The sequence below is a fragment of the Hyla sarda genome, chromosome 6 (assembly GCF_029499605.1).
Source record: "Hyla sarda isolate aHylSar1 chromosome 6, aHylSar1.hap1, whole genome shotgun sequence".
In the NCBI taxonomy this organism is placed as follows: domain Eukaryota; kingdom Metazoa; phylum Chordata; class Amphibia; order Anura; family Hylidae; genus Hyla; species Hyla sarda.
This window is the reverse complement of record NC_079194.1, coordinates 252042911-252056657: the sequence shown is the minus strand read 5'-3', so window position 1 is coordinate 252056657 and position 13747 is coordinate 252042911. Positions and strand designations below refer to the sequence as shown.

At 43.8% G+C, this 13747-nt stretch overlaps 1 protein-coding gene across 2 annotated transcripts in view; it reads left to right on the top strand.

Annotated features, from left to right (window-relative positions):
- CD151 (CD151 molecule (Raph blood group)) overlaps window positions 1–13747 on the top strand; it is a 78662-nt gene that overhangs the window by 46059 nt on the left and 18856 nt on the right. For both annotated transcript variants that reach the window (XM_056526921.1, XM_056526923.1), the window contains exons 2-4: window positions 1773–1866; window positions 2923–3114; window positions 6749–6823. In XM_056526921.1, coding sequence (XP_056382896.1) covers window positions 1780–1866; window positions 2923–3114; window positions 6749–6823 — 354 coding nt within the window. In that variant the 5' untranslated portion in view covers window positions 1773–1779. The remainder of the gene's footprint in view (window positions 1–1772; window positions 1867–2922; window positions 3115–6748; window positions 6824–13747) is intronic.

Below are 13747 nucleotides of genomic sequence, written 5' to 3'. Positions count from 1 at the left end.
TGGCTGGCACTAGGGTTGCCACCTTTCTTGCAAAAAAAAATACCGGCCATGCTAATTTGCATAATTATATATGCGTGACATCACGTGATACTCATGCAGGGGAAATTTTGTCCTATTCTGACCCCTGTGACTTTTTTTATTCCTCCTTATACGGGCCTGTATGAGGGCTCATTTTTTTGCTCCCCGATCTGCAGTTTTTAACTACCATTTTTGTTTTTATGTGACTTTTTATGTGACTCAATTTGGGAGTTGCAGTAAGTTACTAACTACAACTCCCAGCATGCCCTGATACAGCCTGTGGTTCAGCAGCTGCCCCAAATGAAAACTACAACTCCCAGCATGTTGGACTATTTAGTAGAAAATAGTATAGGTCAGTGTTTTCCAACCAGGGGTGCCTCCAGCTGTTGCAAAACTACAACTCCCAGCATGCCCGGACAGCCGTTGGCTGTCCGGGCATGCTGGTAGTTGTAGTTTTGCAACAGCTGGAGGTGCTCTGGTTGGGAAACCCTCGTATAGGTTATGGTGCAACATTCTGGGATTTGGAGAATTGGTTGGATAAATACCGGCCATTGCATTGCCGGAAGTTTTAATATAAAAATACTGGCAAGGTGGCCAAAATGCCGGCTGTGCCGGTAAAACACCAGCCAGGTGGCAACCTTACCTGGCACCAACCCAGCTTCTGAATTAGTTCCTTTTAGCTTAGGCCTTATTCACTTTGCCTTTTTGCTGGTATATATTGCAGGATATATAAGTCTGTTCTTCTATCACTCGATTTTTTTCTTATTCTGCCACTTAAAAAATCTTTAAAAAAAATCTATTCTATTAAAAAATCTTCTATTAAAAAATCTTAATCCTTCCAGTACTTATCAGCTGCTGTATACTACAGAGAAAGTTATTTTCTTTTTGAATTTCTTTTCTGTCTGTCCACAGTGCTCTCTGCTGACACCTCTGTCCATGTTAGGAACTGTCCAGAGCAGTAGAGGTTTGCTATGGGGATTTTCTCATACTCTGGACAGAGGTGTCAGTAGAGAGCACTGTGGTCAGACAGAAAAGAAATCCAAAAAGAAAAGAATTTCCTCTGAAGTATACAGCTGCTACTAACCACTGAAAGGATTAACGTTTTTTAATAGAAGCAATATACTAATCTGTTTAACTTTCTGAAGCCAGTTGACTTAAAGGGGTATTCCAGGAAAAAAACTTTTTTTTTTTTATATATCGATTGGCTCCAGAAAGTTAAACAGATTTGTAAATGACTTCTATTAAAAAATCTTAATCCTTTCAGTACTTATAAGCTTCTGAAGTTAAGGTTGTTCTTTTCTGTCTAAGTGCTCTCTGATTACACTTGTCTCAGGAAACGCCTAGTATAGCAGATGTTTGCTATGGGGATTTGCTTCTAAACTGGGCGTTTCCCGAGACACGTGTCATCAGAGAGCACTTAGACAGAAAAGAACAACCTTAACTTCAGAAGCTCATAAGTACTGAAAGAATTAAGATTTTTTAATAGTAAAAGTAATTTACAAATCTGTTTAATTTTCTGGAGCCAGTTGATATATATAAAAAAAAGTTTTTTCCTGCATAACCCCTTTAAAAAGACCTAAAAAAAAAAATATGTTTTCCACCAGAGTATCCCTTTAATTCCACTCTCTTTAGAATCTGTATAGGCTACAATGAATTAGTGACTCCACAACCCTCTTGTAGACCTAGTGAAGGGTGCACAGCGATCAAGGACTTCCCAGGCCGCAGTATTTCTTATAATCATTTGTGTCTTTCAGATTCACCATGGGCGGCGAGTACAATGAGAAGAAAGAGACCTGTGGGACAATATGTCTGAAGTACCTGCTCTTCACTTTTAATTTCTTTTTCTGGGTAAGTGACTATGCCAGTCTTAGCATGGGCGTCATAATATGTGCAGAGGTGCGGCTCCCTATTTGTTGCTTGTAGACCAGTCTTCTATATGACAACTTGCATTGTTCTCACTACAGACTGTAGAGACTTGAAGCTGAAGCCCGCCATACACGTTAAATGGGCACTGTCAGATACAAAAACTTTTGATATGTTGTAAAGCATGTATAACCAATAGGTTTTACAATTACTTTCATTAGAAAATGTTCAGTATTTCATACTGAAAAAGCCAGTCAAACAACTGCCCCCCCTGCCTGCTTGGACACATACTAGTCCTGCTGTGTCCATGCGTCATCACCTATGTCATGGACACACTTCCTTGATTGACAGCTGTGAGAGCAGGGCTCACGGCTGGAGAAAAAATCCTTCCACTGTCATCTTGTGTCCCGCTACTGTCAGTGAGGAAATGTTGGGAGTTTTAGTTTTGCTAATGCTAGGGGAGATAAGAGCAGATAGCATACTGAGGGAGGGGGCGGAGACCTGCACAGTGAGGCCATGCCCCTCCCTTTGAGAGGAATTCAGACTAGTGAGCGAAATTAAAAGTGTAATAAAAAAAAGATAGAGGTGCTAGACACAAAAAAATTTGATGTACATGGTCAAGATTAGGTACTGAGTGACATATTAAAAAAAATGTTGTTGGATCTGACGGGTACGCTTTAAAGAAAAGTCAGCTGGACCTTTAACATTTTGGTGGGAGTGACTATCCTACGTATGGGCCTCTTGATTCCCCAGAGTGATCATGTTGGGAGGAAAATAAGGATCGGTTATGTTGAAGATCCTTTTGTTCCTTCAACAGATAAGTTTTTACCAGACGTGTCTGGCAGTGGCTCTCCCCCCCCTCACATGAACGCACAGTGCATGTGTATGGGCAAAGTAATCAGGATAAACCAGGAGATATACCATCAGCACCTTAATACCATCGGCCATGATTGGAAAAAGCTTTGTGTAACGTGATAATTATATTTGATATTTTCGTATAATAGTTTCTTCATTTCTATTTTTTATTTTAATTTTTAACAGCTGGCAGGCCTTGCCGTCATGGCTGTAGGAATATGGACACTGGTGCAGAAAAGTGACTACATCAGCCTGTTACCATCCAGCATGTACGCCGCCACTGCATACATCCTCGTCATTGCTGGGGCTGTTGTCATGGTAACTGGCTTCCTCGGATGCTGTGCAACCTTTAAGGAAAGAAAAAGTTTGCTGAAAGTGGTGAGTAGTTGTACTTCTGTGAATTGTAGATGGAGTTTTAGTTCTGTACATGCGCTGATCACCCTCCGTTCCGGCAGATTGGCACTAGTTTAGTTGAGCCCATTAGGCTGCATATCTCTTTTTACATAGGGAGATGTGCAGCTGAAGAGCAATGGTTTCTTGACAAATGAAAATGATACAATCATCCGATATCTGGCCCGTTTACTTAGGGTCGTATTGGCCTCTTAGGCACATAATAGTCCTGTGTAATAAGTTCCTAAGTATCAGCAGTTCTTTAAAAAAGGAAATCGTTACCAGAAACTATTACTGGGCAGTGCAAACTAATACAGTGGTCCCTCAACATACGATGGTAATCCGTTCCAAATGGACCATCGTTAGTTGAAACCATCCTATGTTGAGGGATCCGTGCAATGTAAAGTATAGGAAGTTATACTGACCTGTCCCCGCCACTCCGGACCGTCACAGCTGCCCTGGATGTCGCCCTCCATCGCTGTCACCGCGTCCCCTGGGTGTCCCTGTCACTCAGGACCATCACAGCTGCCCTGGATGTCACTCTCCATCGCTGTCGCTGCGTCCCCGGGATGGCGTGCGCGGCGACGTGATGACGACGAAGGAGAGGGATGCAGCGGAGCCCGAAGAGGACGGTCCGGAACGTCGGGGACAGGTCAGTGACCATCACCGGACCACACGGGGCACCGTAAACGGCTATCCGGTGGCAGCTGAAGCAGTCATCGCTGCCGGATAGCCGTTTATGCGATGGCCCCGACATACAAAAGCATCGTATGTTGATGCTGCCTTGAACATGCGATGGCTTCTGAGAGGCCATCGTATGTTGAAATTATCGTATGTTGGGGCCACCACAGGTGTGTGTGTGTGTGTGTGTGTGTGTATATATATATATATATATATATATATATATATATATATACACCGTATTTATCGGGGTATACCACGCACCGGCCTATAACACGCACCCTCATTTTACCAAGGATATTTGGGTAAAAAAAGTTTTTTACCTAAATATCCATGGTAAAATGAGGGTGTGTGCGTGTGTATACCCCGATACATCCCCAGGAAAGGCAGGGGGAGAGAGGCCGTCGCTGCCCGCTTCTCTCCCCCTGCCTTTCCTGGGGTCTGGCGCCGATAGCCAGGGGGAGAGAAGCGGCGCCGACAGCCAGGGGGAGAGAAGGGGCCGCTGCCCTGTTGCCTCCCCCCATCCCCGGTGGCATAATTACCTGGGTCGGGTCCGCGCTGCTCCAGGCCTCCGGCGTGCGTCCCCTGCGTCGTTGCTATGCACGGCGCGCCGCACTGACGTCATGCACCGCGCAGCACATAGCAACGACGAAGGGGACGCACGCCGGAGGCCTACAGCAGCGCGGACCCGACCCAGGTAATTATGCCACCGGGGATGGGGGGAGGCAACGGGGCAGCGGCGCCGGCAATGGGTGCCCCTGCCCCTTCTCTCCCCCTGGCTATCGATACTCAGGGGGACAGAACGGGCAGCGGCGCCGAAAGCCAGGGGGTGAGAAGGGCCGGCAGCAGGGCTCTAGACCCCAGGGAAGGCAGGGGGAGAGAAGCGGGCAGCGACTGCCTCTCTCCCCCTGCCTTTCCTGGGGCGGTATCTGCGTATAACACGCACGTAGACTTTAGGCTAAAAATTTTAGCCTAAAAAGTGCGTGTTATACGCCGATAAATATGGTGTGTATGTATATATATATATATATATATATTATACACAAAAAAGAAGGTTGCAGCAGCACTCTTGGTCAAAAAATGGAGGCTCTTAGTGCACTTTTTGATCAAAACGTGTCCCCCATCCACCACGCAGAGGTGGCCTCACTTCGGATGGGACCCTAACACACTTAATCAACTCACCTCTGCTGAGCATATAGCTTCTGACTGGGTGACATGCAGGATCCACTATCAATTTAAAAAAAAAATCCTGTCAACAGGGAGGGGTGGCACGGAGGGAGGGGTGGCACAGAGGGTGCCACTCCCCCTAACTTGCACAGCAAAAACAGAAAAAGAAAAATAGCCAGCACAACTACCTAATACACGGGTGCCCGCTGGTGTGGCAAATACAAAGTATACAAAAATATACACACACGCATATATATATATATATATATATATATATATAAAACTCCAATAAATACAGCACATCCTTATTACATTGTGACCTGCATTGTCTTCTAGAAGTATATTATAAACTCCAGACACTCGACAAAGTATTATATTACAGTGAATGCCCAGATCAGTGGTCTCCAGACTGTGAACCTCCAGATATTGCAAAACTACAACTCCCAGCCTGCTCGGATGTCAGCATGTCTTCACATGATGGGATTTGTAGTTTTTCAGTACTAAGATGGACAAAACTACAGCACCATAATCTATAGCAGTGTTTCCTAACCAGGGTGACTCCAGCTGTTGCAAAACTACAACAGCTGGAGGCTCCATGGTTGGGAAACACTGATCTATAGGCATATAAAAGGGTTAGATTATATATTGTAGGGGGCACAAAATACATTTTATTATATACATATATTATTTTTCATTCATAATGCTCTTTAGAAGATAACATGAATAAATGGCTTTGGTAAAACCTTGTAGTTTTTGCAGCAGGGTATCTATAAAATATAGCAGCGCTATGAAGTTGTGGTGTGGCAGGCAGCATTTGGTAAGGTGTATAGAAGTGCGAGTGTGTTTACAGAGCGAGTCTGTATCCTGAGCGGGGTCTGTGTAATGCCAGTGTAATGTCAGGAATGTGATCTGTCTCCCCCTCTCCTCCCCACACACTGCTATTAGTCACTCTTTCTTCTAGATGCTACATGTGGTAGGTCATCACACTGCCACCTAGTGGTAGTAATGAGTATGGTGTGGCTCCGCATTCCGTTTCCTCCCCAGCAATCTTTGCTGTATTATAGAAAGAGCAGGCTGTGTACAGAGGCAGTGGACTGGCAGCTACCACATTTGCTCAATGAATATTTTAGACTGAATAATTGCAAGATTTATTTTAATATATAATATAACTTCCAAATAAAAGCAGCACGTCCAGAAAAAAAAGGCAAAAGTGTAGGAGTGCCAGCATATCCGGAACCTCGGTCCTCTGGTTCCACAATCCAAACAGAAAAAATAGATGCAGCAGACCACAGAGTAGAAAAAGTAGTCTCACACTGGCTTTCTCAAGTATGTGCGTGTGTGTGTGTTAGTTTGAAGTGGCTGCATTTGTGTTTTTGTGTCAGTATGTATGTGTGTGTGTTTGTGTGATTTTTTTTTTTTTGTCATTTTTTGCGTGATTTCTAAATATTATTATTTGAATTGCTGTCTTCCGGCTTACATTAATTTCCCTGTAGTTGTATTCCCAGACACCTGAATGGCAAATCTGTTTCCTTATGTAGAAATATAGGATTGGGGCCTGTTTCCCTCAATAACTAAGCAGATTTACAGTTTAGGTGCCCAAGAAAGCTGGGTGACAACCCTTTTTTGGGAGCCATTTTTATAGGAAATCTTGAAGTATAGATTTAAAAAAAAACAGATATAAGGTATAAACAGACAGATTGCTCAGGCATTGAGTCGGCGTTTAGGACTCTAAATATCATATGATCTTATAATAATATATATATTTTTTTTATAGTATTTCATCCTCTTGCTCTGCATCTTCATCTTGGAGATTCTGGCAGGTATCCTGGCCTATATATACTACCAGCAGGTAAGTGCACAATTATATCAACCAATGTGTTAAAGGGGTACTCCGGTGGAAATTTTTTTTTTTTATCAACTGGTGCCAGAAAGTTAAACAGATTTGTAAATTAGAAGAAGAAAGCAGGTAGATGCCAGCGTGTAAGAAACTTCACCTTTATTTTCATCACGTTATGCATCTGATGAAAGGTCACATGACCTGAAACGCATCATGCCTGGCGCTTATTCCAAGGATTTTATTTACATGTCTTATTGAAGTCTCTCCATGTCTACGATTTTAATGTGATGAAAATAAAGGTGAAGTTTCTTACATGCTGGCATCTACCTGCTTTCTGCTTCTAAACTTGGAGGATTATTTTTGCCATGCGGTGACCTGGTGAGCTGACAATTTTGCTATTTACTTCTATAAAAAAATCTTAAATGGGCACTGTCACCAACTTTATTTTTTGATATGTTGTAGTACTTATGTACTACAACATATCTCTAATATATTGTCATTATTTTTTGGGGGGATTATCAGGGTGAAATTTATGTTTAAAAACCGGCCACTAGGGGTCACCCTCCTAGTGGCCGGCTGCAGCCTGGCGTGACGTCACGCCTGAAAAAGGACAGATTTTGGCCTGGAAATCAGTCCTTTTTCATTTAGGCTGCTCTCGCTCCCTGCCTGTCAATCAGACAGGAGGGGGCGAGCGCATTGGCTCCCCGGCCACTGGGTATGGCGCCGGAGGGGGGGGGGTTTGACGGAGGGAACGGGCTAGTGCTGTAGTGCCGCATGGCACTAACTTATAGTTTATCTACACAGGGTGCCTCCAGCAGTTTCACTACTACAACTCCCAGTATGCCCTGACAGCCAATAGATGTCAGGGCAAGCTGGGAGTTGTAGTGGTGAAACATCTGGAGGCACCTTGTGTAGATTATCTAAGGGCGGAAGTGTTGTCCCCAGCAGGCATCAGTGATGTGGTGCCTGCTGGGGAAGTCTGCCTGGTAGCGAGCACACTACCAGGCAGACAAAAAGTTTTTTTTAATATAGTAAAAAGAAAAATTAAAAGCAGGGAGGGGGTTAGGGATAGATTGGCAATAGGCAGGGACAGAAAAAAAATAGGATGGTGGGAGCTACCCTTTAATCTTTCCAGTACTTATTAGCTGCTGAATACTACAGAGGAAATTATTTTCTTTTTGGAACACAGAGCTCTCTGCTGACATCATGACCACAGTGCTCTCTGCTGACATCTCTGTCCATTTTAGAAACTGTCCAGAGCAGCATATGTTTTCTATGGGGATTTTCTCCTACTCTGGACAGGCACTGTGCTCGTGGTGTCAGCAGAGAGCTCTGTGTTCCAAAAAGAAAATAATTTCCTCTGTAGTATTCAGCAGCTAAGTACTAGAAGGATAAAAAAAATTTAATAGAAGTAATTTACAAATCTGTTTAACTTTCTGGCACCAGTTGATTAAAAAATAAAAAGTTTTCCACCGGAGTACCCCTTTAAGGAGGAGTGTTCTGTTCTTTTATTATGTGGTTTCCTGATGAGAAAAACCTCTTTTTATATGTTCTGTGAGGATGCAGGTAATAAAGGGATCCAGTATCAGTATCACTGTTAGTCAGGGTAGAAAGCCACTACAACAATAGATTAATGTCTGAAAGGTCTACTGCAACCACTAGCACTTGTAGTTTACTGCTAGTTCCAGGTGGCACCATGAAGCGGTAAGTCTAAGTGCCACCCGCAGTGCATGGTCTCACACAGCTTATACCTCCAAGTGTAAGCACGCTCTTCATGTTCCATGCAAGTAAATTGTGTTTTCCACATGTTTGCATTGGAGCCGAGTCTGAGCTGGACTTCACCTTCAGTGATTTACCGTATATATTCAAGTATAAGCCGACCCGAATATAAGCCGAGGCCCCTAATTTCACCCCAAAAACCGAGGAAAAGTTATTGACTCGACTATAAGCCTAGGGTGGGAAATACATCATCCCCCATGAAATCATCCAGACCCCGTCATCATCCAGACCCCTGTCATTAACACCCCTGTCATCACCCCCCCCCCCCTTCATCATCACCGCCTGTCAATCCCTTCATCAGTGGTCTTCAACCTGCAGACCTCCAGATGTTGCAAAACTTCAACTCCCAGCATGCCTTGACGACGACGCACAGGGACGTCCATGCGCAGGGACGTCACGGATGGACGGACGTCCCTGTGCGTCGTCGTCAAGGCAACGTCACTAGTCCGGGGCAGGCCTGAAGCGCGGAGAAGAGGGCCTCCCGGTGAAGATGTACAGCCCGGAACGACTAACTCTCCCCACCTGACGCTCCCTGCAGCATAGATGGCCCGGACCAGCTCACCCTTCCTTCCCACCGAGGGGAGGTGAGTAGAAAACTAAAGGGGGGGTCTGGATCATAACGAAGGCCGCAGTGGTCTTCAACCTGCGGACCTCCAGATGTTTCAAAACTACAACTCCCAGCATGCCCGGACAGCCGATGGTTGTGACGTCACGACCACAGCCGCCCGAACCCAGCGTTCTGAACAAAAAAGATTGCTGGGGGTCCCAGCAACCAGAACTCCGCGATCAGGCATCTTATCCTCTATCCTTTTGATAGGGAATAAGGTGCCCAGGGGCAGAGTAACCCTTTAATTTCTGATTGTCCTTGCACACTATTAGTAACAGGGGTGCAAGGTACTGCAGTATAGTGCCATTCAAGGGCTGTTCTTCAGTTCCTTGCATCACTGCTATTAAAGTGGGGCTATTGCACATGAGCATTGTGACCCTTTAAACATCTGATTGTCAGGGGTGCCAGGAGTTGGACCCCCGCTGATCAAATATTGAGGGCCTATCCTTAGGATAGGATAACTTCCAGGCTGCCGCAGCCACCACACAGTGTAAGGGGGTGACAAGCCTTCCGAAAATGTTTGATTTAAAAATATTTCGATGGTACAACGTGAGTTTTATGTTTGGGCCAGCTGCATAGGCTGTATAAGGGCATGCTGGGCATTGTAGTTAGTAACTGCAATGCCCAGCAGGCCCTGATACAGCCTATAGCTCTATAACTCCTAGCTTGTTGCACCATAACCAATTCTGTAATACTATATAGTGCAACATGCTGGAAGTTGTAGTCTTGGGTCAGCTGCAGAGCCATAGGCTGTATCAGATATCTGTAAAAATGACAGCAGAGCTTCTCATTGCGTAGTATTTCTCAACATCATCAGGTGGCCGCTCACCTGTTACTGTTATGTAGCAAAGGCGGAACAGCTTATAGAGCTTTCAACTATGATAATGAACGGTGCAGCCACCAGGTGCAAGATCTGGATCCACAGGTCCACCGGAAAACAGCCAAGGATAGCAGGATTGCAATGAGGAAAAAATCCCGGATTACTAAGGCACGAAACCGCTTGTTGCAATGAAGTTTCACACCAAAAAGTATTTATTAATTATCAATCCTTACTAGCCATACAACATAACACGTTTCTGGGCATGCAACGCCCCTTCTTCAGATGTGTAGCCATTTTACACACATGAAGAAGGGGATTAAGAAACCAGGATTTTTTCCTCATTGCAATCCTGCTATCCATAAACTGTATCAGAGCATGCTGGGTGTTGTTAGTATCTACAACGCCCAGCATGCCCTGATTCAACCTATGCAGCTGACCCAAACCGTTTGAAGTTAGAAATTGCTACACCCAGAATACTCTGATAGTCTATTGCTGCATTTCCCACCCTAGGCTTTATACTCGAGTCAATAAGTTTTCCCAGTTTTTTGTAGTAAAGTTAGGTGCCTCGGCTTATGTTCGGGTTGGCTCATACTCGAGTATATACGGTATATGGCTATGTTGACAGAGAAATAGTTATGAATATTAGAATTAGTTAGAACTCTTGGAATGAAAAAAGGGGGTTAAATAAGATTTTTGTGAAACGTAAGGAATGGTGAATTGTACGTGATGTGACCATGTATCTGGATTGTTCGTGCTTTATTCTGTATGGTTTTAGCTCATGAATGTAATTATTGGTTGTAGTCATGGCTGCAGACAGCCCCAGGCAGCAGGGGTGTAATTCAGCTATATTTGATTAAGTAAACGGGCACATGTGGCGGCACGCTCATGCATGGTAAATCAGTAATTACATGGCTCACGGAAGGCTTCCCTGCAGACGGCACACCACCCACACCTGCCAGGGATCAGGAGATGTCATCTACAAAGATGTAACAGAGCTTTCACATTGCTCCTTAAAGAAAAGCCACATACAGACTTGTGTTATCCCAAAGAAATGCCTAGTATCTATTTGCAAGGTTGGCAGAGGGCAAAAGTGAGATTATTGGGGGGGGGGGGGGGGGGGTACTTTTTTGAGCTGCACATTTTTATTTAACTTTTTTACTTTCTAATAAAATTGAAGAAATGTGTTAAACATAGTCTCCCCAGTGCATAGTCTCGTTCCCCCATGGAGAGGAGACCTAAGACTTGAGAATTCTAGAATAGGCTCTTGTTGCTCCATGTCTGCAACATAGAAATATGCTTCACACATACTGCTGCATCCTGGGAGAGCATGGTCGCCTGAAACGTTGTTACAGGGCATATAGGCCCCATGTGTTGGGAGACGTCATATAGGTGACCAGGTGGGAGGAAGCGTAGCAGTCTAACCTCCCTGATCAGCAATAGGTAAAACAATCCCGGCACTCACCATAGATGCTTAATCACCGTGAGTGTTTATTCACACATTAGGCAGAGATGTAGGAAAACAGCGACTGGCAGGACGCGTTTCGGCCAACACGTGGCCTTCATCAACTGATCTACCTGAACAATGAAAACAGCTGTACTTAAATAGAGGAAGCCATCCCCTTCCGGGTGACAGGTGAAGACATGTCAAAGACTGGAAGGTATCTTCATCTTACAATAATATAGTAAAAAAAGCAAAACACCAACAGATCATCACATAAAGAACTAAGATAATGGAGCAAATGAACAGAGTATCACAAATATGTCAGGGTATAAGACCTGTACTGAGGCTATATAGAGATTCATGAGGAATCATTCTGACTGTGCTCTAAACTTGCAGAGGTAGGTGAGCATAAATCTCAGCGGTGTATCTAAAAGAAGATATAATAAAGGTTAAAACGTGATAATCAATATGTTCACAAAATCTGGCTCAATTCTTAGTCCCTGTTGAGACCCCCTGGGTTCTATGGTTTTCAAGTGGTTAATCCAGAATGCCTCTTTTTTAAGTAGTTTTTTTTACCTCCCCTGTGTGGAGAAAGAGGCATTCTGGATTAACCGCCTGAAAACCATAGAACCCAGGGGGTCTCAACAGGGACTAAGAATTGAGCCAGATTTTGTGAACATGTACATATTGATTATCACATTTTAACCTCTTCTTTATTTATATCTTTTATATATATATATATATATATATATATATATATATATATATATATAGCCTCAGTACAGGTCTTATACCCTGACATATTTGTGATATTTGCTTCATTATCTATGTTCTTTATGTGATGATCTGTTGGTGTTTTGCTTTTTTACTATATTATTGTAAGATGAAGATACCTTCCGGTCTTTGACATGTCTTCACCTGTCTATCGGAAGGGGATGGCTTCCTCTATTTAAGTACAGCTGTTTTCATTGTTGAGGTAGATCAGTTGATGAAGGCCACCTGTTGGCTGAAACGCATCCTGCGAGTCGCTATTTTGCTACATCTCTGCCTAATGTGCCAATAAACACTCGAGGTGATTAAGCATCTATGGTGAGTGCCGGGATTCTTTTACCTATTGCTGACGATTACCTGTCCGCGAGCACCACACCACGGATACCAGTGCCGACTCCCCGCTCCCTCTATTAACCTCACTGATCACACCTAGAGATAGAAAGTTATGGGGGGGAAAACAGAAAATTGGGATTTTTTTTTTCCTGAAACACATTGTTTTTAACTATATAACATTTAGACCATTTATGTAAGACATCTGAGAATCTTTGCACGTTCTCCAGTCTCACCTGAAGACAAGCAAATTGTGGATCTCTAGAATGCTGCTGGAATGGGTCTCCCATCCTCTGGACCACATTCGGCAGCCTGACACATCACACTGCCCTGAGCGTCTACATTCTGGGCGCCGGCCGCAGTGATGTCCTACCTCTGCTGGTGATACACTGAGCGGCAGTGTCATGTAACAGGCCCAGGCCCCGGGAAGGAGACCCCTAACATGACACTGCCTCTCGGTGTATCACCGGACATCACTGTGGCCAGCAATAAGCTCAGCGCAGTGTGATGTGTTGGGCTCCAGAATGTGGAAGAAGTCTGGGGCTGAAGGATTCCAAGGGCATCGGGGGAGTGGCGGCAGGTAAAGTAAAGTTTGGTATCTTTCTTGCAGCAGCCCAGACAGAATAAATAAAAACTAAACAAAAAATGCCCCTATTAATGTTTAAATTCATGCCACACTGGAAAACATTTTTTTTTTTTTCAAAATCAACCGGTGCCAGAAAGTTAAACAGATTTGTAAATTACTTCTATTTAAAAATCTTAATCCTTCCAGTACTTATCAGCTGCTGTTATGATCCACAGGAAGTTCTTTTCTTTTTGAATTTCCTTTCTGTCTGACCACAGTGCTCTCTGCTGACACCTCTGTCCATTTTAGGAACTCTCCAGAGCAGGATAGGTTTTCTATGGCTCCTGCTCTGGACAGTTCCTAAAATGGACAAAGGTGTCAGCAGAGAGCACTGTGGTCAGATAGAAAGGAAATTCAAAAAGACAAGAACTTCCTGTGGATCATACAGCAGCCGATAAGTACTAGAAGGATTAAATTAAGATTTATTTTTTAATAGATGTAATTTACAAATCTGTTTAACTTTCTGGCACCAGTTGATTTAAAACATGTTTTCCAGTGGAGTACCCCTTTAAATGTCTTCCTCTCAATAAAATGGAGAGACCAACATCTAGCATTGGAATTAT